The sequence below is a fragment of the Schistocerca gregaria genome, chromosome 2 (assembly GCF_023897955.1).
Source record: "Schistocerca gregaria isolate iqSchGreg1 chromosome 2, iqSchGreg1.2, whole genome shotgun sequence".
In the NCBI taxonomy this organism is placed as follows: Eukaryota; Metazoa; Arthropoda; class Insecta; order Orthoptera; family Acrididae; genus Schistocerca; species Schistocerca gregaria.
Genome location: NC_064921.1, coordinates 422,588,843 through 422,614,538, shown reverse-complemented (window position 1 = coordinate 422,614,538; position 25,696 = coordinate 422,588,843). Strand labels below are relative to the sequence as shown.

General features: G+C 41.3%; 1 protein-coding gene across 3 annotated transcripts in view; it reads left to right on the top strand.

Annotated features, from left to right (window-relative positions):
- LOC126336172 (uncharacterized) overlaps positions 1 to 25,329 on the top strand; it is a 108,130-nt gene extending 82,801 nt beyond the window's left edge. The window contains exon 5 of one of the 3 annotated variants that reach the window (XM_049999669.1): positions 25,032 to 25,329. In XM_049999669.1, coding sequence (XP_049855626.1) covers positions 25,032 to 25,130 — 99 coding nt within the window. In that variant the 3' untranslated portion in view covers positions 25,131 to 25,329. Of the gene's footprint in view, positions 1 to 23,422; positions 23,484 to 25,031 lie in introns of those variants that run through there. The other 2 variants (XM_049999671.1, XM_049999670.1) reach the window with 2 other exon arrangements.
- Positions 25,330 to 25,696: the final 367 nt, after the last annotated feature.

Genomic DNA, 25,696 nt, shown 5'->3' with positions numbered 1-25,696 from the left:
CCTATAGCAGGCCCCCACACAAATATTTACCATGAGATCCAAAGCCAAAGAAATTCATAACTGGAATATCAGCTCACATCATCGTATTCATGACTTACTCTCTAAAATATGCAAGGAATAAACAGTGCCAACATACAGAGACTTTAGGTGGTGTGCCTGGACTTGCATCGGAGGCACAAGAGATAATTTGGGAGACGATTTCTGTACCATTCCTGGACATAAAAGAACAGCACCATGGATTTACAACAAAACTAACTCTATTACACAATAAATATGCTCCCACAATTATCAGGGACATCTTAAACACTCAGTACAAATTGTAAACAAGGAAGAATCAGACTGTAATGGCATCAGTGCATAGATTAAGGTACATGCTTTCATGTAAAAATAAAATTATTGAGATATCTTAGCACGTCTTTTTTAATTTCAAAACAGTACTTACTTAAAAAACATACCTCGTAGTTTAAATTTGCGCTGTGACAAGTTTTCACTAGAGGCTGCGGATTTTGTGTTATTCAAGAAAAACATACAAATGTAAATTCATGTATGCTCCATCTCAGAAACCATTTGGAATAGTGCATATGCCCATATTTAGTTTTTTGCTTCAAATGATCATTCCTATCTTATCTCTGAATATTGACCATTTCTCCTGAGACAACCTTTGTACATGGACTATCATGTATTTTAAAATGACTGTGCTATAAACATCATTATATTTAGTATCCTATCCACCCATAGTAATTAAAACTTGCATAAAGGATACCAGCACTCTGACAACAGCAACTATAAATGCAACAGACATAGAAGAAGACATAATAGTACACATAACAAGAACACTCACACCACAATAAAACAGAAGAGCAACAAATCAAGAAGATGTTGAATAGAACAAATCAAATATGGATACAAGGAATAAAGAGGTGAACTCAGAGCGCAGTGAACAGAGTGATGCATCAAGTCGCCATGTGGTCTTCTCTGTACGATCTTGCCTGTGAGAGTGGGGGGAGTGGTGAGCTACGTAGCAATCCACTCAGTAAGAATGGTGGGCGAGCAATGAGCTAATGAGCTACTTTGCAGTCTGATCCCTGAGAATGGTGGGGTGCAGTGAGCTAGAGAGATGGTTAATGATCCGATTGGTGAGAGTGGTGCGGAGCGCTGAGCTGTTGAGAGGGGAGTGATGCCTGCATCACTTTGCAATACACTCCAATGACAGCTTTTATGCTCACTGTTCACACGTTCTGAATGTGACGCTGAGTCAAAGGGAAAGAAGTAACAACTCACTCAAAAGTATACAAATGTTTATTGAGTTTCTGAAATTTGACATGCTTTTGAAATCAAAAGTGTAAACATGATGCTGGAAGTGTTTCCTGGCTTAATGTGCACTGAAGCGTCATTGCTCATCTGTCTCAGTAGCTGCATGCTCAGTGCAGTGGATTGTGTAGTAAAGGGACTGAGGTTCAATTCCTCGTTGGGTCGAAAAAAAAATTTCCACTTGGAGACTGCGTGTTGTGTTATGCTTACTTTCATATCGTCATAATTAGTATTACTATTGAGACGGCTGAATGGGTACTGCCTGATAGCTAATAAATTGAAAAAAAAAGTAATGGAGCTTTCTGTATTTCCTCTTTTCATAGATGAAAAAATTCATTTACAAATAAGGTGTGCAAATCCACATGTTCACATGATCTATAACAAAATTTTTGAAGTTTGGGAAACATCATCTTAAGGATGTGGGTGGGATGCCATTGCAGCATCCTAGCACAGAATTTTCATCCTGCTCATTACAAACACCAGAGGAACATTTTTGAATCAGATGAACTATCATTTATTTTTTCTGAATCATCCATTGTCTTCTCTTTGGAAATATCAGGTTCTTTGAATCAATTCAGGAGCAGACAGCCCATCACTATTATATAAGTCTGCTGTGCACTTCAACACCTCTCCCTCAAATTGCATTGACATGGTCATGCAGGGCATCTCTGCCACTATTCTTCATGCTGCTGGCACTGCTGTCCTTTCCACAGGTCCCCCTGATCATTTACTGTGGTGGACCAAGGACATAGCAGTCACTGTCCAGGACTGCTGATGGGCGATGCAGCAATTTAAACAACACTGTCACAGAACAACCTCCTTGCTTTAAGTAACTCCATGCTAACTAAGGCTCATCATCTTATTAAGTGGAGTAAAAATGAATGCTGGAAGCACTATGCTTTCTCCCTGGGGATATATGGCTCCTCATTGCAGGTTTGGTCTAAGCTCTGTAGGCTTCTTTGCCACCAGTCAACTGTCCAGGGGCTTATCCTCCAAAGTGCACTGTCTGTTGATCCATCAGTCCTTGCAGAAAACCTCGTGACACATTGGCAGCCTCTTCCTATCCTGCTACCTTTCTCTGGCAGAAACAGAGAGTTGAGCTGACTCCTCTCTGTTTCAACCCTCACCAAGCTGAACCCTATAATGAACCCTTCACTGAATAAGAATTCTTGCATGCTCTTACCTCTTCACATGACATACCCCCAGGTCCAGGTTCCATCCAAAACCAGATGATCCAACACTTGGACATAACACAGAGGTAATATCTACTCAGGATCTTTGACTGCATTTGGCTCACCAGTGCCTTACCCTCATGACAGTGAGACAGTATAGTTATCCCAGTCCTTAAGCCTGGGAAGAACCCAACATCTCTCGACAGTTACCACCCAATTACCCTGCTGAATATAACTTGTAAACTGCTTGAGAGGATCGTTAGCTTCTGATTTTGTTGGGTATTCAAATCTTGGGTCTTTTTATCTCCATATCTGGTCAAACATAAAGCACACCAGTAGCAAGATACAGTCAGTACTTTCACTGTGGGATAATAATGGTGAAGTCACTGATGACAGTGCCAATAAAGCAGAATTATTAAACACAGTTTTCTGAAACTCCTTCACCGTGGAAGATAAAGTAAATATTCCTGAATTCCAATCAAGAACAACTGATGAGAAACATAGAAGATATCCTTGGTGTAGCAAAGCATCCTAAATCACTTAATAAAGAGAAGGCCTCTGATCCAGATTGTATACCAGCTAGGTTCTTTTCAGAGTATGCTGATACAATAGCTTCATATTTAGCAAATATATACAGCTGCTCACTCATAGAAAGATCCATACCTATAGACCGGAAAATTGCTCAAGTCACACCAATACCAAAAAAGGGAAATAGAAGCAATCCGCTGAATAATAGGCCCAAATCACTAATGTTGATTTTCAGTAGTGTTTTGGAACATGTTATAAATTACCTCAAACAAAATGATTTATTGACACTTAGTCAGCACAGATTCAGAAAATATGTTCTTGTGAAGCACAACTAGCTCTTTATACTCATGAAGTAATAAGTGCTATCAAGATGGGGTGTCAAATTGAGTCCATATTTTTATGTTTCCAGAAGACTTTCAACACTGTTCCTTACCAGTGTATTGTAACCAAACTGCTTGCCTATGGAATATTGCCTCAATTACGTGACTGGATTTGTGATTTCCTGTCAGAAAGGTCACAGTTTGTAGTAATGGACAGAAAGTCATTGAGTAAAACAGAATTAACATCTGGCGTTCCCAAAGAAAGTGTTATAGGCCCTCTATTGTTCCTGATCTATATTAATGATGTGGGAGACAATCTGAGATTGTTTGCAGATGATGCTGTCATTTACTGTCTTGTATAGTCATCAGATGACCAAAACAAATTGCAAAATGATTTAGATACAATATCTGTATGGTGCAAAAAGTGGCAATTGACCATGAATAAAGAAGAGTGTGAAGTTATTCACATGAGTACTAAAAGAAATCTGATAAATTTCGATTACACAATAAGTCACACAAATCTGAAGGCTGTAAATGTCTTCGAAGTAATAATGTACTTATTTAATGACCTACTTTAATCACCCTGAGAAGGAGACCTCACTACTCGTGAGGCCATTTTCTAGGATGGCCTACGGCTGTGTGTCTGAGCAGGACTTTGAGGTTTTTATCATATTGAGGCTCTGCTGCTTATTAAATTGACCAGCAAGGTCAATATCAATAGCCTTCAAGCTGCGATACACAGGTACACTGCGCCGCCAGCGACAACGCCATGCACGTCGCAGAGGCATTGCTGTGGCTGTGCTGTGCTGTGCTGTGGCCTCCAATTAACTGCTGCTTATTAAATTGACCAGCAAGGTCAATATCAATAGCCTTCAAGCTGCGATACACAGGTACACTGCGCCGCCAGCGACAACGCCATGCACGTCACAGAGGCATTGCTGTAGCACGTTAACACAAGTGAACGTAGCAAGCCAACGCCCAGCGAGACACCCAGAGCTAAGCGTCCGCACTCCTCGACGTTCGCAGAGCGAATGACGCTCCGTGCTGTGGCGCAGTGTAAGCCAGCACGCCTTATCAAACAACTTCCGGCCACCGCGCAGCGAGCGAGCGGCCTTATCAGCGCCATTGCGCAACCGGAAGTGAGTTTTCGAGCAACACGGGCCTAGTAATACTAGGGCCCGTGTTGCCACCCTGGCCTCGCCAGCGGCCCCGGACATAGCAAGTCAATGCCCTGCGAGACACCCAGAGCTAAGCGTCTGCACTCCTCGAGGCTTGCTGCGTTCACTTGTGTTAACGTGCCACAGCAATGCCTCTGCGACGTGCATGGCGTCTTCGCTGGCGGCGCAGTGTACCTGTGTATCGCAGCTTGAAGGCTTTCATATTGACCTTGCTGGTCAATTTAATAAGCAGCAGAGCCTCAATATGATAAAAACCTCAAAGTCCTGCTCAGACACACAGCCGTAGCTCTGCTGCTGCTTATTAAATTGACCAGCAAGGTCAATATCAATAGCCTTCAAGCTGCGATACACAGGTACATTGCGCCGCCAGCGATGACGCCATGCACGTCGCAGAGGCATTGCTGTGGCACGTTAACACAAGTGTACGTAGCAAGCCAACGCCCAGCGAGACACCCAGAGCTAAGCGTCCGCACTCCTCGACGTTCACTTGTGTTAACGTGCCACAGCAATGCCTCTGCGACGTGCATGGCGTCGTCGCTGGCGGCGCAGTGTACCTGTGTATCGCAGCTTGAAGGCTATTGATATTGACCTTGCTGGTCAATTTAATAAGCAGCAGTTAATTGGAGGCCCCAATGTATTTCGTGGACTACATCTGAACTTCACCTGTGATGTACAGGCAGTGTTTGGAGGTAGTACTTGTCTCACACTTGCTGTTGTGTGGGGCAATCAAGCAGATTATGGTGGCCTTGAAGCTTTTCCTGATGCTAATATTCTCACTTGGAAGACATGGAGTATTTCGGAGACTACAGGACTGTTGGCTAAACAGCCTTATGGTACTCTAGTTCCAAGCATGCCATTTGTTTTGAGTACAAGAAAGAAGAAAAAATTAAACGCTGATGAGTACTTGTTTATATGGGCCAAAGTTGGTAATGGCCGGGGAGGCAACACGGGCCCTAGTATTACTAGGCCCGTGTTGCTCGAAAACTCACTTCCGGTTGCGCAATGGCGCTGATAAGGCCGCTCGCTCGCTGCGCGGCGGCCGGAAGTTGTTTGATAAGGCGTGCTGGCTTACACTGCGCCGCAGCACGGAGCGTCATTCGCTCTGCGAACGTCGAGGAGTGCGGACGCTTAGCTCTGGGTGTCTCGCTGGGCGTTGGCTTGCTACGTTCACTTGTGTTGTGTGGGGCAATCAAGCAGATTACTAGGCCCGTGTTGCTCGAAAACTCACTTCCGGTTGCGCAATGGCGCTGATAAGGCCGCTTGCTCGCTGCGCGGCGGCCGGAAGTTGTTTGATAAGGCGTGCTGGCTTACACTGCGCCGCAGCACGGAGCGTCATTCGCTCTGCGAACGTCGAGGAGTGCGGACGCTTAGCTCTGGGTGTCTCGCTGGGCGTTGGCTTGCTACGTTCACTTGTGTTGTGTGGGGCAATCAAGCAGATTACTAGGCCCGTGTTGCTCGAAAACTCACTTCCGGTTGCGCAATGGCGCTGATAAGGCCGCTCGCTCGCTGCGCGGCGGCCGGAAGTTGTTTGATAAGGCGTGCTGGCTTACACTGCGCCGCAGCACGGAGCGTCATTCGCTCTGCGAACGTCGAGGAGTGCGGACGCTTAGCTCTGGGTGTCTCGCTGGGCGTTGGCTTGCTACGTTCACTTGTGTTGTGTGGGGCAATCAAGCAGATTACTAGGCCCGTGTTGCTCGAAAACTCACTTCCGGTTGCGCAATGGCGCTGATAAGGCCGTTTGCTCGCTGCGCGGCGGCCGGAAGTTGTTTGATAAGGCGTGCTGGCTTACACTGTGCCGCAGCACGGAGCGTCATTCACTCTGCGAACGTCAAGGAGTGCAGACGCTTAGCTCTGGGTGTCTCGCTGGTCAATTTAATAAGCAGCAGAGCCTCAATATGATAAAAACCTCAAAGTCCTGCTCAGACACACAGCCGTAGGCTATCCTAGAAAATGGCCTCACGAGTAGTGAGGTCTCCTTCTCAGGGTGATTAAAGTAGGTCATTAAATAAGTACATTGTTACTTCGAAGACATGGAGTATTTCGGAGACTACAGGACTGTTGGCTAAACAGCCTTATGGTACTCTAGTTCCAAGCATGTCATTTGTTTTGAGTACAAGAAAGAAGAAAAAATTGAACGCTGATGAGTACTTGTTTATATGGGCCAAAGTTTAGCAGATTATGGTGGTGTTACAATTACAAATAACCTAAATTGGAATGATCCCATAGCTAATATTGTGGTTAGAGCAAACCAAAGACTGCAATTCATTGGCAGACCACTTAGAATTTGCAACAGTTCTGCTAAAAAGACTGCTTACATCTAGCTTGTCCACCCTATTCTGGAGTATTGCTGTGCGGTGTGGAAGCCAAGTCAGATGGGACCAATGGATGACATCAAAAAAGTTCAAAGAAGAACAGCTTGTTTTGTATTATCATGAAATACGGGAGATAGGCAGTTATAAGAGTCGAGGGGCACGAAAGGGAAACAGTGGTTGGGAAGGGAGTGAGACAAGGTTGTAGCCTATCCCCGATGTTATTCAATCTGTATATTGAGCAAGCAGTAAAGGAAACAAAAGAAAAATTCGGAATAGGTATTAAAATCCATGGAGAAGAAATAAAAACTTTGAGGTTCGCCGATGACATTGCAATTCTGTCAGAGACAGCACAGGACCTGGAAAAGCAGTTGAATGGAATGGATAGTGTCTTGAAAGGAGGATATAAGATGAACATCAACAAAAGCAAAACGAGAATAGTGGAATGTAGTTGAATTAAATCGAGTGATGCTGTGGGAATGAGATTAGGAAATGAGATGCTTAAAGTAGTAAATGAGTTTTGCTATTTGGGGAGCAAAATAACTGATGATGGTTGAAGTAGAGAGGATATAAAATGTATACTGGCAATGGCAAGGAAAGCGTTTTGGAAGAAGAGAAATATGTTAACATCTAGTATTGATTTAAGTGTCAGGAAGTCGTTTCTGAAAGTATTTGTATGGAGTGTAGCCATGTATGGAAGTGAAACATGGACGATAAATAGTTTAGACAAGTAGAGAATAGAAGCTTTCGAAATGTGGTGCTACATAAGAATGCTGAAGATTAGATGGGTAGATGACGTAACTAATGAGGAGGTATTGAACAGAATTGGAGAGAAGAGAAATTTGTGGGAAAACTTGACTAGAAGAAGGGATCAGATGATAGGGCATATTCTGAGGCATCAAGGGATCACCAATTTAGTACTGGAGGGCAGCGTGGAGGGTAAAAATCATAGAGGGAGACACAGAGACGAATACACAAAACAGATTCAGAAGGATGTAGGTTAAAGTAGGTACTGAGAGATGAAGAAGGTTGCACGGGATAGACTAGCATAGAGAGCTGCATCAAACCAGTCTCTGGACTGAAGACCACAACAACAGGGGAGATAGTGCCACAGACACTATATGGGAATTGGATTAGCTATAATTAAAACAAAGGTGTTTTTCACTGCAGTGGGATGTTCTCATGAAATTTCAATCATCATTTTTCTCCTCCAATAGCGAAAACACTCTGTTGGCACCACTAACATAGGAAGAGATGATCATCATGATAAAATAATAAAAATCAGGGCTTGCACAGAAAAATTTAAGTGCTAGCTTTTCCCGCACGCCGTTAGAGAGTGGAATGGTAGAGAGAGACAGCTTCAAGGTGGTTCATTGAACCCCCTGCCAGGCACTTTATTGTGAATAGCAGAATAATCACAAAGATGTAGGTGTAGACATATTAGTGTGGCTTCTGGTTAGCCTGGTCTCCAACTGATTATTTACTCAGATTGGAAAATGCAATCAACAGGCTTTTACTAACTGTTGGCACCTTGTCATGGTCTTCTTTGATCTACATAAGACATATAACATGGCTTGGTGCCATTGCATTTTAGTTACCCTCCATGACTGAGGCTTTCTGAGTTTTTATCCGATCAGCTCTTCTGGGTTCCAGTTGGAACTTCACTCAGCTCCCCTTGGATTCAGGAGATGGTATCCCACAGGGTTCGATATTAAGTGTCACACTCTTCTTCATAGCCATCAATGGGTTACCCTGGCATTGTATGTTGACAAATTTTGCATCTGGTGCAGCTCCCACTCAGTAGCGTCTGCTGAGCATTGGCTCCAAGGCGCCATCTGATGGACCTCTGTGTGGGCTGTCTCCCATGGCTTCCAATTTTCTCCCTCCAAAACACGTGTATTTTTATCAACCCATGGTAGACCCTGGTCCAGAACTTTATTTAGGCAATGGGCTCCTAGATGTTGCAAGACAGTCCTGTTTATTGGGCCTTATTTTGATTAAAAGCTGCTGTGCCTGCCCTATTTTTGTTGCCTGAAGAATACATGCATGTGGAAGCTTAATGCTCTCTGCCTCCTGGCCCATATATCTTGGGGTGCAAACCATGCTACTCTTGTCCATCTTTACCGTGCTCTTTGGTCTTGTCTAGACTAGATTATGGAAGTAAGTTTTATGGCTCAGCAGCTCCTTACACTCTGAAAATATTTGATCCTGTTCAACATTGTGGGATGCATCTGGCTCTTGGTGCCTTTTCACATTAGCTCCATTGACAGTCTCCTCATAGAAGCAGGGATTCCCCCTCTACAAATGTGATGAAGCCATCTCCTTCTCACAGAATTGCCATTTGCAGATTCCCTGACCATCCAATGTACCCTGTCCTCTTTGTAAGTGAGGGACATCTCCCTCCTTACCTCACTTACCTCTGTCAGGATCTCTGTCTCCCTTCACTGAGATGCGCCAGTGTGTTTCCTCCCCCACCCCTTTGAGTGATGCCTAGACCATAGATTAGGACTGATCTATTCCAGAGCCTCAAGGTCTCTGTTGCCCCAATGGTCTTCCAGCATCTTGTACATTCCATCCTTGCAGAGTTCCTGAGTGCTACCATCTTCTACACTGACAGTTATAAGACGATAGAAAATTGGGATACACTTTCACGTCTCCTACTGGCTAAGAACACCATTTATTGCCAGAATCATGTCATGTGTTCTCAACAGAGCTACTAGCCATTACCAGGGCCCTCCATTTTGTTACTCAGGCCTCCCTCCACAGTGTTTTAATATGTACTGACCCAGTGAGTAGCCTGCTACTCTTGTCATCCTTTGGCCTCTGCTATCCATGACCTTCTCTCCTCCATTGGCTGTGCCGCCTGCTCAGTTGTCTTTCTCTTGGTCCCAAGTCATGTGGGTATCCCAGGAAATGAACTGGCTGATTGTTTGGCTAGAGAAGCTGATACTCACCCTCCATTCCTTTTCATGACTTCAGCTGCAGATATTCAGATATGTCAAATCTTTCTTTGCTCAAAAATGGAATGATATCTGGTGCACTACTGCTCTCAGTAATAATATCCACCCAATCAAGGAGTCTACTGCACTTTGGTGCTTTTCCTTCCACTCCTCTAGGAAGGAGTCCACTGCTTTATGCCATCTACACATTGGATTCCGCGAGTGTTTCCTCATGTGTAGCGAACCACCCCCACAATATGGTTGAGGATCCAGACTAATGGTACTCCACATATTGATGGAATGTCCATTTCTTTTGACCCTTTGTGCTAAGTATAGTCTTCCTTAATTTTAATATTAGCAGACAATTCATTTATAGTTGAACAAGCCCTTAGTTTTCTCAATGAAATTGGTTATTTCTAGATATAAGGTTTTGCTTTACTCCTGCAGCATAGGCAGGGTGGTTGTGATTGTGGCATCTCTTCATGTTCTCTCAGTCTGGTGCCCCATGACCATTCCACCATTGAAGGACCACTCTTTTTTTCCAGTTTTTAGATTTGGTCTAACCTTTTATGCCTTTTATTGTGTGTTTTTAATTTCCTTGCTATATAGTTTGACTCCCCTGACTGGACCTATCCACTTTTAGCAGACCTTCTTTCTTCTATGAGTAGCTTTGAAATCGCAGGACTGATGACCTCACCATTTGGTCCCATAAACCCTCTCAATTAATAAATCAGTCAATTTCAGAATTTGTCAGGGAAAATGCTAAAACTTACCTGGAAATCAGGGAAATATCAGGGAATTCCACTTGGGGAAACTTGTGGCAACCCTGATTTGGAATGCTGAGAAAAATAGGGGTAAACTATAGGGAGAGGCAGGTTATATACAATATGTACAGGTGCCAAGAGGGAATAATAAGAGTGGGTGCCCAAGAAGGAAGTACTCAAATTAAAAAGAGTGTAAGACAGGGATATAGTCTTTCGCCACTACAGTTCAATCTGTACATCGAAGAAGCAATGAAATAAAAGGCATGATCAGGAGTGGAGTTAAAATTCAAGGTGAAAGGATATCAGTGATAAGATTTGTTGATGACATTGCTATCCTGACTAAAAGTGAAGAAGAATTATATGATCTGCTCAATGGAATGAACAGAGAGTAAATCAAACAAAGATGAAAGTAATGGGAAATAGCTGAAATGAGAACAACGAGAAATGTTACATCAGCATTGATGGTCATGAAGTAGATGAATTTAAGGAATTCTAGTACCTAGGTAGCAAAATAACCAATGATGGATGGAGCAAGGAGGACATCAAAGGCAGACTAGCATTGGCAAAAAGGGCATGCTAGCAAAGAGAAGTCTGCTAGTATCAAATATAGACCTCAATTTGAGAAATAAATTTCTGAGAATGTCTGTGTGGAGCAGAGCATTATACTCCAGTGAAACATGGACTGCAGGAAAACTGGAATATAAGAGTATTGAAGTATTTGACAAGTCGTGCTATAGATGACTATTGAAAATTAGGTGGACTGATGAGGTAAGGAATGAGGAGGTTCTGTGCAGAATTGGAGAGGAAAAGAATATGTGGAAAACACTGACAAGGAGAAGGAATGGGATGATGAGACATATTAAGACATCAAGGACTGACTTCCATGGTACTAGAGGAAGCTTTAGAGGGCAAAAACTGTAGAGGAAGACAGAGATTGGAATAGATCCAGCAAATAATTGGCGACGTAGGATGCAAGTGCTACTCTGAGATGAAGAGGTTAGTACAGGAGAGGAATTCCTGACAGGCTGCATCAAACCAGTCAGAAGATTGAAGAATCAAAAAGCCTTCCTTGTCGTGGACCATTCACATACCACAGACCTTTCTGGATTAGATGCTTAGATGCATTTATTGCTTTTGGTTTCTTCATTGCCAATGAAGTAAGTTAAGTGTCAGATCAGGTTCTGTATCAGCAACTGGAGTCCCTCTGCTCTGAGGTTTCATCACTGTTTTTCCCCGGGCTCAATTGTGCTACTGTTTTCAGGCCCACATTTACCATGAACGAGGCCACCTGCCCTTGTTTTTTTTTTCAGGTGCAGCTGGTGCTTGTTACTTTGTGCCACTGTCAAGGCCAGATTACACCATCTGATGTTGCTCAATGTCATTTGGCCTGTTCCTTCCAGTGAATGGGCTACATGATTGGTCATTGTTAAGAAGCCTATGGGTAAGTTTTACCTCGGCAGCGACTTCAGCGTCATGATTAATGCACAATCTGTGATAGATACATACACTTTGCCCCTCCCTGACAAGCTGCTTGCAAAATTATCAGGCAGCCACTACTTTTCCAAGATTGATTTGTCAGAAGCATACACCCAGCCATCAATTGTGTACCTAGGTTTTGAGGTGAAAACCTTTGGTTACCATGTTGGCGCAATTGTGGCTTTGTTGCAGCTGACCTCTATTAAGGAACTGCAGGCACTTCTAGGCAAAGTTGCATACTGCCAAAAGTATTTACCAGATGCCCCAGGACCTGCTTTTGCATAAAAATGTGCTTTTTCTCTGGTCCCCAGCTTGTGATCGAGTGTTTGCTTTGCTTAAATCTAAGCTTCAATCTACCCCATGTCTGGCTATTTTTCCCCTGGGTCAGCATCTCATGTTGGTTACAGATGCCTCTCAACACAGTATTAGTGTGGTGTTGGCACAAAAATACACAGACAGGCCTCAATGAACCATTGCTTGTCCTTTTAAGACTTTAACTTCCTCTCAGCAGTGGTATTCTCAGATTGTAAAGAAGGCTTTAGTCATCATGTCCACCCTCAAGAAATTCCATGTCTTCTTGTGTGGTTCTAAGTTTCATCTCATCAAGGATTACAAGTTGTTGGTTGCTTTTCTTTAACCCTTCAGTTTCCACGCCAGACAAGGCAATACATCATTTGTAGTGGTGGGCTCTCTTCCTCTCCTGTTGATGCGTTGCTTTGTTTCTATTTAGGTATTGTGCTCTATGGTTTTCCCATCATTAGTGCCATGAGAGCAATGGCTGTTGTCACTGATCCTGTACTTTGTTGGGTCCTCTCTTTTGGGCAGCATAGTTGACTGGAAAAACCCCTGGACCATGCCTTGGATCCTTGCATAATTGCTTCTCCCTCCATCACCGCCTTTATCTGTTTGTGGGGTTCATTTTTTTTTTTTTTTGTTGTTGTTTTGTTTTTGTTTTGCAACAGAGGATGCTGCTTCCCAGGTTGTAATTCCTGCTACCTTATGTACTGCAGCTTCTTCATGTTGGTCATTGGAGGACCTCTCACACCAAAGCTTTGGCCTGCCAGCCTGTGTGTTGGCCAGAAATAGATAAAGGCATTACGTGGCTTAGTGCACTTGCACTCACTGTGTTCAGCAACAGGCAGCCCTGCAGGTATCTTTTTCCCCCTCTCCTGGCCAATGCCACAGTGCCTATGGGAATGTCTACACATCAGTTTTGCTGACCTCTCCCTAAATCATTATTGGCTCATTGTAGTGGACGCCTGTTCCAAGTTTCCCTATATGGCGTGTTCTCCATCAACATCAGTGGTAGCCACTATTTTGGCCCTGTCTAAGATTTTTTGCAATTGAGGGAGTTCCAAATACCATGGTTACTGATAACAGCCCTCAGTTTGTTTCTTGAGAATTTGCATCTTTTTGTCAGGCTAGTTGTGTTCCCCATCTCATAGCTCTCCCATTTCATCCTCAGTCTAATGGTGAGGCCGAATGCATGGTTGAGACATTTAAAATTCAGGTGCAGAAGTATGTATCCAGCAGGTCCCTTAAAGCTGCTTAAGACCATTTTTTGAGTTCACTGTTTACTCCAGTGGGGGGACAAGTGCTTGGCAAAGTTGCTACATGGATGCCAACCCTGGTCCTCCTTCACCTACTGCAAATGCTGCTATGTCTGCCAGCTTCAGGGGCTCTACATTGGTTCCAGCTGAGTGCACTTGTCTGGGCTCATGTTGTTAACTGCAGGCCAAACTGGGTTCCTGTCATCATCGAGCATCGCCTGTGCATTGTCCGCACTCCTGACAAGAGGGTATCCTGTCACTTTGACCAGCTGTGACTGCGCATGGTGGGCTCTGTTCCAGAGGGCCCACCACTTCCCCTGCCCCCACCACTGCCAATGTCTGTTCCTGTGACACAGACAGTCCGATTCATGCCACAGCAGGGATCGCTGCGTGGCAGATCGCTGTCTGGTGTCCCTGTCTCCATCACCACTCCTCAACTGCCATTGCTGGTGAAGCTCCCACCACACATGACACTGCAGTGCCACCATCTCTGTTGTTGGGTCCTGTGCACCCATTGTCTCCGATGCCCACTACTGACGACCATTGACCTTGATGAGGACTTTGCTGTGGAGGAGTTGTCTCTGGTCCTTCCATATTGCATCTCATGAGAGGGGAGACAGCAAGCCAAACCACCCCCTTTTCACGTCTGCTCCTACTAACTGATGCCTGCGCGCTACAGGCTGCAGCAGCTGCCATTGTTGGGCAATGAAATGGACATCAGTGCCATCATTGGTGTTCTCTGTGACTAGTAATCTCAGGGCCTTGTGAGATCAGTGCTACTTTTTTTTTTGTGCGGGTGATTTTTTGGTACCAGTGCTTTTTTGGTAACAAGGCTTTTTTGGTACCAGTGCTTTTCCAGTACCAGTTTTTTTCTGGTACCAGTGCTTTTTTCCTGTACCATGCATTTGTCTCTACCATGTGTTATTTTCTGTGCCATGTATTTTTCTGTGCCATGTATTTTTCTGTGCCTAGTGTTTTTTATGTATGTATGTGGTTTTCCCACGCCCTAGAAGGGAGGAGTGATGTACCTTCACTAATGACAGGCAAAATTTCAGCAACCGCATGTCCCTACAGTTCAAAGGTCCACTTATAGGGGTCACCTGGGTCGGCATCCTGGTGTGCCAAAGAAACGGTATTTTTAAGTGATCGCAAACGACTGCTCAGCACCTGTTTCTGGAACCTGTAGTACTGTTGTCCATTTAATGTGCTCAGCACTATGTGCAAACTGTACTTTATTGTATCTTACATTGGATCCGTAAAGAGCTATGTTCCATAAATTGTGTTCTTTCTAGCTATAGCAGTTTTGTGGGATGAGACTCTTTCCAGCACTTTAGTTCCACATTGCCACTAAGACAGCAGGAGACACACAGAGTGATTAACTTCTTATAGATGTACAGCTTTGTTAGTTCAACAGCTGCCAATTCAAAATGTTGATCTATAGTAATTGTGATCAGCTCTTCCCTTGCTTTAAAATATGTGTGACATCTAATGTAAATAAGTGATTCCTCACCCTAAGGTAGTGCTACAGTAGCAACTTACACATTCATATGTTGATAACACTAAATTCTGTAATTCATCGTCTCTACACCAGAGCTGTGTAATGCATACTACTGTTCTGATTGAAGACTGCAATTCATCTTTGAGCTGGTGTACTTTATTTTTAATATAATAACAGATAATTCTGAGAAGGGCTGAGAACTTTGCCTAGCCATGACAATTGTTACTCTGCAGCATTCTGTGACAACTCTCTGTACCATATGACATGGCATTTATATACACCAGAAGATGCAACTTTTGTGAAACTGGTTGTGTGGGTCTCTAATTGACTTAAATAAATGCAGCTTCAGCAGACTATTGAACTTTTCATTTAGTTTTTTTTTTGTAATAGTTTTAACACATGTATTTAAACTGCTGTTGTAGTGTATGAATTGGCCAAAGGTCCAACTCCAGTCTGGCATGCAGTCTTAATCTTTCAAGAAGTTGCAAATCAGCATGTACTCTGCTGCAGGGTGAAAGTGTATCCTGGAAACAATCTTCCACAATGTGTTGTAGCCGTTTCTCTGCACTCTCATTTTTTTTCCAGGGATGGTAGCCCTGCAGAGTATGCAGGAGAGCTTCTGTGAAGTTTGGAAGGTAGGAGCTGAGGTACAAGCAAAGAAAACCTGTGAGGGTGGGCCATGAGCTGTGCTTGGATAGCTCATTTCGGGCAGCAGTTGCCCATGAAAGTCAAAGGTCCCCAATTTGAGCTGTTGTCCAGCATACAGTTTTAATGTGCCAGGAATTTTGAAAACAATGCACTTGCTGCTGCAGAGTGAAAATTCTTTCTGCAAACTGTATCATACTGTAAGACACAAACAACAGCATGGCCACAATGAACCAATCATGAATGTAAACACAAACATAGAAACAATCCAGGTACTCATACAAGCAGCTGCTGAGCATCAGATACTGAAAGCATGAAACGTTTTGAGATCATAGATGATAGCAAGCACTTCCTTTCAACTTGGAGGTAGTTCTGCTGAGCAGAGTTGAGCATTTTTTGTGCGTAAGCTGTCAGATGTTCAGAATCACCCTTATATTGATGTGCAATAGTGGCTCCAAGTATATACTGAGAGGCGTCCTTAACCAAAACCTGATTGTGACCAGGATGAAAAGTAGGAAACAAGGAGCAGAATATAATTCATATTTCAAAACTGCGAACAGGTGCTCACAGGCTGCCATCACAGAGGAGGAGTTGTTGTGAAGCAGCTCATGGAGTGCATGGGCCAATGTAGCCACACCCAGAATAAATTTGTGATAGTAAGCAGTTTTACCAAAAATTGGTTAGTTCTTTGACATTAGTAGGTCAAGGCAGATTACCGCAGTGGTAATACCAGTTCCCATCAGGTCACTGAAGTTATGGGCTGGTGGGTGTGGCTACCACATGGATGGGTGATCACCCAGTCTGCCAAGAACTGTTGGCAAGCAGGATGCACTCAGTCCTTGTGAGACACATAGAGGAGCTACTTGATTAAGAAGTAGCAGCTCCAGGCACAAAAACTGACAATGCCCAGGAGAGTAATGTGCTGACTATGTGCCCCTCCTTATCTACATCATGGGAAGTGCTGATAGTGGCACAGCCCAAAGGGCATGTTGATCACAAGAACTCATTAAGAATTCTAATCTGATAGAACCTGCAAATTACTTCATGTAAACCAGCTTTGGAGAAAAACTGCCCCCCAGTGAGTTTAGCCAATAACTCATCCAGATGGGGTAAAAGGTTGGTGTCAACAACAGACTGAAACTTTAAAGTCATTGCAGAGATAAAGCTGACTAGATGGTTTTTTAACAATCACAAGGGGAAGATGGGAGGGGGGGGGGGGTGGAGGGAGGGGGTAGATGACTCACTCAATATAATAGGCTGTATGACTGCAGCAACATCAGCTTGTTCAATTCTGATTTCACATGATCACTCAAAGCCACTAAAACATGGCATGCATGGGAAGAGTGCAGCTATGCTGCATGTTTCAGTGTAATGTGGGCTGCAAAATTAGTAGCACAAACTAACCTATCCGAGAAAAGCTATGGGAACTCAGAACACAGAGGATCTAACTACAGGGAAGGAACCTGCTTGGAAACAAGATGCACCATATCCAAAATGAAAAAACCAAAAGCGTTTAAGTATCCAGACCAAACAAATTTTTGGTGCCAGTATCATCTGCTACCATAAAGGTCAAGAAACAAACCACAGAGTTATACATAGTGGGAGCTGTAAATTGCCCAAATTGGAATATGCTGTTTGTTGTAAGTCACCTGATGCTGATAATGGGAGACAATGCTGGAGATCCTAAATCCACATAAGTTTGTGAGTTCCATAAAGCGACAACTGCACTCTGAGAACTTTTTCCATCACTTGCTCTTTGATAAACAGTTTTTTATGATTCCTAAGCACTGGAGACACACAGTCTATAGGAAGGGGCTGCTGTACATCCTTTTTACTCCTACAACTGTTGCAAATCAACCACTGTTTAGGGCATGTGGCCCTATCCTATTGCACAAAGCAGTATGGGCAAGATGGGTGTGTGGAGTGTTGCCTTTGCTGTTGCTGTTGTGGTTGTTGTTGTTTGGCATATAGCTGTCCAGTGCGACACAGAGCGAGCATTTGTGTGGATGCCATGACATTTTCCCCCTCCCGGGAAATTGTCTGATGCCTGATAACTGTGCACAGGAGCCACCATGGAGATGTCACACCAAGCTCAATCTGAAAACCACCAGCATGAGATACAAATTAAGTGAGAAAAGTTATGAGACCACCAACACTGTGAGTGATCTGGAAATGCTGTGCTGCTCTACTTGTGTAGATTTCATCCCTTCCAGATGCTCAGTCCAAGTTTCAGCTCCATATAGCCATCATGTGATTTGTGAGAGACCTCAGTGAAATTGTGTTTTTGTTGCATGTTACAAAAATTGAACAGCAAAATTTAGAGCAATGTTATACTATCAAGTTTTGTGTTAAACTTAGGGAACCTGCGAGTGTGGCCTTGCTGAAGATGAATCTCACTCAGGGAATGAAAATCAAGTTTTGACATTGATGGTTATTCACACTTTTGGATCCGTTTGGATAGCAAGAAATACTACCGCTTTGTTGAAAAGGCGAAATGTGTACTTCTTCCATTTGCCACAACATACATGTGTGAATCTGGATTCTCGATCTATGCTGCACATGAAATCAAGTACCGAAGCTGTCCAGATGTGGAACCAGACATCCGTCTCCAGTTGTCAAGAACTGAACCCAACTTTCCAAAATTGTGTCAGCAGAAGCACCCTCGACCATCACATTAGGATTCCATTATTATTCCTACAGACTCATCTATCGTAAAGAAGAAAAATACCTGAACTATAACTCTGTAGGAATTTGGTTTCTGTCTTCTATCATTTACAAAATAATTGTTAATTGAATACTTTTGGCATTGATATTTTTGTTACAAAAATTAAAATGATCTCTAAAGCTGATTTCTTTTCTTTATAATATATACCGATCTCTCAGTTAAAAATATGGCCTGTCTATACTTCAATTACAATTACTTGCTATTACTCTGACACTATATTGTGGCAACTGGATGTGAGCGTAAACAAATGAGGACTTTCTACGTGCCACTTTGTAAAAGACAAACCTCCTCTGTCAGAACTGTTTCCTTTAACAAGAAAAAGTCTTATGTTCTGTAAAATGGTTTGTCTTCTTATACAGAAATAAGAGAGTATGTTTGTTTTCCTAATTTGTTTACAGTCGAGGCTGACTGCCATGATATGATGTCCAAGTAGTAGTTGAAGTTGTCAGCTGTGACTAAACTGTTGCCACATCCCCTGCCAGTTGACAGCTACCAACTGACAGTACACTGTTGCAATGCTGCCTGCTAGCTGCTGGCTATGGACTGACAGCTGTAGTTCAGTAGATACGAAAAGACATAAAAATAACTAGATTTTCCAATCTGTTTACATGGGCACAAAAATTGATTGTGGAACTGGAAAATGGCTTTATGAAACCATATTTCCAGAATCGATTTTGAAGTGTTTAAATGACCAACCAAAAGCAGAACTGGGACATCAGCTAGTGAAATCCGGTTTTGGAGACGCATGTAAACTGGGTGAACGTATTCCCACACATTGCACAACAGATGTCACAATAGTCCTTTAAAGGCAATTCCTTGGCCTCTTTTCTTTCATGATGTGTTTGTATCCTGAATAATGGGTCTACCTCTTTTCTTCACAGCTGCACGGAATGGCCGTGCAGTCTCAGGCGCTATGTCGCCGTGGATTGTGCGGTCCTGTGCGGCCGCTCCCGATGGAGGTTCGAGTCCTCCCTCAGGCATGTGTGTGTGTGTGTGTGTGTGTGTGTGTGTGTGTGTGTGTGTGTGTGTGTGGTGTGTTTCGTCCTTAGCGGAAGTTAAACTTAGGTTAATAGAGTGTAAGACTAGGGTCTGAGGACCTCAGCAGTTAAAGTCCCATAGACTTTACATACATTTGAACTTTTTTTCAGATTTCATGAAAAACCACACACACACACACACACACACACACACACACACACACACACACACACACACGACTGTTATGAAATATGCATGCTCCTTACACAACAATAGCCAAACAGTGGAAGTGAACAGACAGACCACAAACGTCAGCTTGTCAACAGCGAACAGTTTGGACGTGACGTTGATTGCTCTTGGAGGAAGGCAGCTCCAATGTGTGAAATGTCAATTACCAAGTAATTTTAATCAGGCTATAGTGTGTTGAACAAAGGGAGTAAATCCACTTGTAAGTGTCTGGATACAGTGGGAATTGAAATTAGATAGTTAATTTCAAGTTGTTTTCATTCATTTCTAAACCAAAGACTATTGAAACTTAAGGGGTGGGGGAGGGGGTCATTGGGAACATGGCACTTGCATTAAGCAGCTTTCAGTTCCCATGGGTTTCACTCTGAAATATAAAGTTACTGTGCTCTTGATTGACTACGGGTCCGCCATGGATTTTCGGCTGAAGAAGGGGTCAGCCAGCTGAAAAGGTTTGGAAGCCCTGATCTAACATATCCTCAATTTTCTTTTCCATTCTTCTGTATATTATTCTTGTCAGCAACTTGCGCACATGAGCTGTTAATCAGACTGACTGTGTGATGATTTTCGCACTTCCTAGCTCTTGTAATCTTTGGAATTGCTTGGATGCTGTTTCTCCAAAAGTCAGATGGTATATTACTAGACTCATACATTCTGCATGCCAATGTGAGTAGTCGTTTTGTTACCACTTCTCCCAGTGATTTTAGAAATTCTGAGGAGTGTTATTTCTCCCTTCTTCTTTATTCAATCACAAGTCTTCCAAAGCTCTTTTAAATTCTGATTCTAATACAGGATCCCTATCTCTCCTGTGTCAACTCTTTGTTCTTCTCCTATCACATCATCAGACAAGTCTTCCCCCATCATAGAGGCCTCCAATGTACTCTTTCCAGCTATCCACTCTCTCCTCTCCATTTAATAGTAGAATTCACATTGCACTCTTAATGTTAACAACATTGCTTTTAATTTCACTTAAGGTTGTTTTGGCTTTTCTACATGCTGAGTCAGTCCTTCTGACAACTGTCTCTTTTTTTATTTCTTCGCATTTTTGCTGCAGCAATTTTGCCTTAGCTTCCCTGTACTTGCTTGTATTTCTGTATTCTGAAAATTTTTGTACTATCTTTTTTCATCATTCAGCTGAAGTGTCTTGTGTTACCCATGGTTTCTTCACATTTACCTTCTTTATACCTACATTTTTCTTTCTAACTTCTGTGATTGTCTTTTTATTGATGTCCATTCCTCTTCAACTGAACTACCTGCTGAGCTATTCCTTATTGCAGTATCTACTGTCTCAGAGAACTTCAAGTGTATCTTACCATTCCTTAGTACATGTGTATCACATTTCACTAATCTTTCCTAACTAGTCTCTTAAACTTCAGCCTACTCTTCATCACTATTAAATTGAGATGAGAGTCTGTATCTGCTCCTGGGTATGCCTTACATTCCAGTATCTGACTCTGGAAACTCTGCCTGACCATTGTGTAATCTCCCATATTTCGCAACCTTTACCAAATATATGTCCACCTCTTGTGATTCTCAAACAGAGTGTTTACTATTATTAATCGAAATTATTGCCTAACTCAATTACTTTCTCTTCCCTCATTGCTCTTTTTATCAACAAAAGATGATGAATCCCCAGGAGAATTTTTTAAGGTCAGTAAATCGATACTGCTTACATTTATATCCACGGTGAAATACTTTTGTGTCTCATGCTGTTTTTGCATTCTCAATCTTACCTATGACTGCTGTTTTCACTTGACATATTTATCCACTTTTGTGATGTCTGAACTCTCTTGCAGAAGAGTCTTGCTCTGATAATACCTCATTTTTTTGTTTTTAGGTATCCACTTTTAACTCATTTATAACATTACAAAATAAAGATCAGATATCAGTTACACATTTTCTTTATTTTACTTTACTGCTTTCAAGAAATTAATTTGTCTTCAGAAACTAGGTATGGTGTAGCCTGTCTTCCTCTCAGAAGCATAATGCGATGATATGTCCAAAACTGGACATACTATATGTGGTTATTATAGACACAGATTGACAGAGTGGTAGTATGCAGTAAATGAATCACATCTACATACGTGTCAAGTTGTTGTGTAAGCTGCTGGTGGGTCATGTTATCCCATTGACAGTAGGGCCTATTGGAATAGGATTTATTGAGACCTTCATGGAATAGATCTTGCACATGGATCTTTAAGATGGATGTTATCCACGTGTGTGAGATTAGGAAGTAATTATGTCATAAGGATGGACCAAGATATTTTGTAGGTTGAACAGATGGCAGCATACCATTCTAGAAGAGACAGAAAGAATTTTGCAGAGGCTATTCCTCACTTTTGAGCATGATTAAAGGCTGTTGAAGATATAATAAGAGAATGTGGTTCAGTTATTCCAGTCATGGGTAATTGTGAATAGCACAGCATCATTTGCGATCTGTTGGTGCCTTTCAGTTATTCTTTGGTGCCTTATTGTTCAATTTTTGTGACACCTGCAGTCGTTTGATGATGTATTAGGTTGTTTATATAGGAAAATCAGGGATGGAAAGGTGTGGTTTCAGTTGCTTGAGACTGCAGTCGCGTGTGCAAGTTGGTTTGTGTGTGTGTGTGTGTGTGTGTGTGTGTGTGTGTGTGTGTGTGTGTGTGTGTGTGTGTGTCTATTGTTGAGGAAGACCTTAATGTGTGAAAGCTATAGTTTTGAGAGTCTTTTTATTGTGCCTGTCTGCAACTCAGCATCTCCACTATATGGTGAGTAGCAACTTTCCTTCTCAATATTGTTTGTTTGTATAGGTGCATCTTTAAATATGCAGTTAAGTTTTCACTGCTTTGACAGTCATTTCATCCCTTGAAACTGTTAATGGACTGTCTGTGTTAAATATTCCAACAGCGGAAAATTCAGGATGGAATAACGACAATATTATGAAAAGGATAGATTGCTGCTCCACATATAGTGGAGATATTGAGTCACTGACAGGCTGAACAAAAAGGCAGCTAAACATTTCCACAACATGTTCATTAGATTTATGTTTGTTTACTTAGAGCACCTGCTATATTGTATTGCTTTATTTTAGAGAGCGTTGGCTATCGAAAAAAGCAATTTTTGTGTGAAATTGTTGTTATGCAGTGATGTTAATATGAAATTATCTTTTATTTTTATTTTGTTTTCATTGTCATGCTTCATAGTGCAATATGTACATTTTTTTATTTGATTTTCGTAAATGGGTCTACTCTATAGAATGAAACCAGCTTTTATGGATACATTTCAGCTATTTAACTTGCTGATAACCAGAGATCTTGTTTGAGATGTGTAACTCAGATTTATTACTTTTCCTCCATCAGATATAACATTTGGACCCAATTTCCATATGTCAGGTGATTTTTGTCAAGTTAATCAAATAAATAACATAGTGGAACAGTCAAAATACTTTTAAAACATGTTTATTGCAACACAATAGAAATAAAACTGACATGGGTTTTGTGCATAAAACATTATGTAGGACTGATGCACAAAAATCACATGACAGCTACTACTGTGGCTGCTTGTATAGATTCCGACAATTTCAGAGTTAAATTGTGCAGTGTTTCAAGTGAAGTTAAGATTTCGATGCCTTCACAATATGGAATTTGGCTTTTGAAATCACATTGTTTTTTAAACATTATGTCAAAATTTTCTCATGCCAGAATTACATGAAATGTGCATCTATAACAATGTCTTAATTATGTTTATATATTGATTTATAAATACAGTGTAATTTTATTTGGTAACGTAAATCCTATGTCTTTACAGTTGGCTGCATCATAATTACTATCACTTATTGATGTACAAACTCCAAAATGATAAACTGGGCTTTTGTTTACATTATTTTTGAGGTACTTTTAGTTTGTAGTTCAATATCTTTATAAATTAATTACAATTCATCTTAACTGATCATGATTCATCTTAAATTGACTTACTGTCTTCAGTAGAGTGATCAAACAATGAAAAGTTCAAGCTCTTGTATTTATGTAACTTTATGTAAACTGCTTGGCACTGTTGTATTCTTTGATATATTAAGAATCATTGTTTTCATTAAATATTGTCATATTCTGTTACATTGTAACTATTATTTTTTCTCCACCAGTTATGCTCTTGTGTATATACGTAAATGCGTGAAATGTTTTATTTTTACTTCTGCAGGATATTTTCCTGTTGATTTTGCTCTTTAATTATGAATAGTGGCCTGTTGTTGTTTAACATGTATCTTTCATTTTGGATTCTCCAAATACTGTTTGATTTAAGAGCCTCTTCAAGTTAGGCGTACTACTTTTCAGTTCTCCAGGCCAGTAATGGTGTAATGAAATCTTGAAAGACTTTAAGCTGCTTTAAACATTTTGTTCATTGATCATAGTAGTTCATGTGGTACGTAGTAATAATTCAGTGTTTTGCATTTGTTGCATTCACCTATATGCATACTGTGTGGATGTGTTTGGTGTGGGAGGAATTGATAGGAGGGAGGAGGAGGCATTCCAAATCACTTAAAGGCTCAGGTTTCATATAAAACTGAAGTTTTATTAGTGACTGATTACTTGAGGAGTTATTCTGAGAAATGTTAGCTACCACTAATTGTATGAAACATAGGAAAATGCTGTTGAGCAAAATCAAACATTGGAGACTCTGGGTTGGAATATCAGCCATATAAAGGACAGGTAGACTGCTGCTTATTGTAAAGATAACATATTAAGTTGCAGACAGATGCAATGAAAAAGCACTTATACATTAACTTTCATCCACAGCCTTCATCAAAAAAGGATACTTGCACACACATTCGTTCACACAAGCAAGCACCCTCATGCATACATGATTGCCATCTTGGCAGCTTGGACCAGAGATAGTGGTCATATCTGTGCCAGATGTGCTTACTTGTGTGGGTTTCCTTTCCTGAAAAAGGCTATGGCAGGAAGCTAATGCGTAAGAGAGTTTTTCTTGTCTGTCTGCAACTTATCATCTTTACGGTAAGTGGCAATCTATCTTTTTCTTATATTGTTGAAAATGCTGTTGTGTTTGAAACGACATTAGGGTTGATGACCGCTTTGCTTGAAAATTAGTTTGTTTGTTGATGTTCACTAGAGTGTTTGAGCAGCACTTCTGCATAATTAGGTGTATTTTTTTAAAATTGTGATCACTTTAATTACAAATCTGTAAACACTTATTATAACTTTACACTGTTCACATCTCATTTCCTGATGTTAGTCATAAAAGGTGAAGTTTAAGATTTCATCTAGCTATTGTTCTGTTTGTGGTAGAATTTAGCTTACAAACTAAAAAATTGGATAATGTATTTGTGGAAAAATATTCTTGTGTATAAAGTTCTCTGTAAAAATCACAACCCAGCAGAACTGAAATAAACCATTCACAGGTTAGGTATATTCAATGGTTGGAAAACGATGAGATGGTGTTTCAAGAACCGGGGCCAGGAAATTACTCATCAATATTGATGGCAAAGAAGCTATCGTGATGTGCTACCATATGCAGAGGTTTCAAAGAAATGTATTGAAAATTGTGATTTGAAATTTAATATAGTCTGATTTGTTGATTTAAGAGAAGCCTATGTAAAATACTGCTTAATAATACTATCTGTTTGTTTGATATTTATACTTGTGCAAAATGAATATGTGTGTAAATGAGATAAGAAATGATATTTCTTTATTGCTTCACTTGGTTTTATTTCTTTGATACTAATTCACTGATGCTGAAATTTTTGTTTTTCCAAATAAAAATTTCATATATATTAATGGTGAAAACTTAGAACATGGTAAGAAACAGCCATGATAAACTCAGTGGGTTAAACAAATTTAGAAGAAATAGCTTCCTATAAACGTTTTATAAAATAGTTCTATTGCAGCAATATAAATTATATTACATGTATTCAAGGCCTTTGAGAACCATATGACAATGTACACACAATACATAACATGATTCAAAGAGAGAAAGACATAAATGATATGATGTGGACATAAGGGAAAGTGTACCGTTGTAATCCAGCTGAGAAAAAAAGAATGGACAGAAAATAAAGGAGAAGGA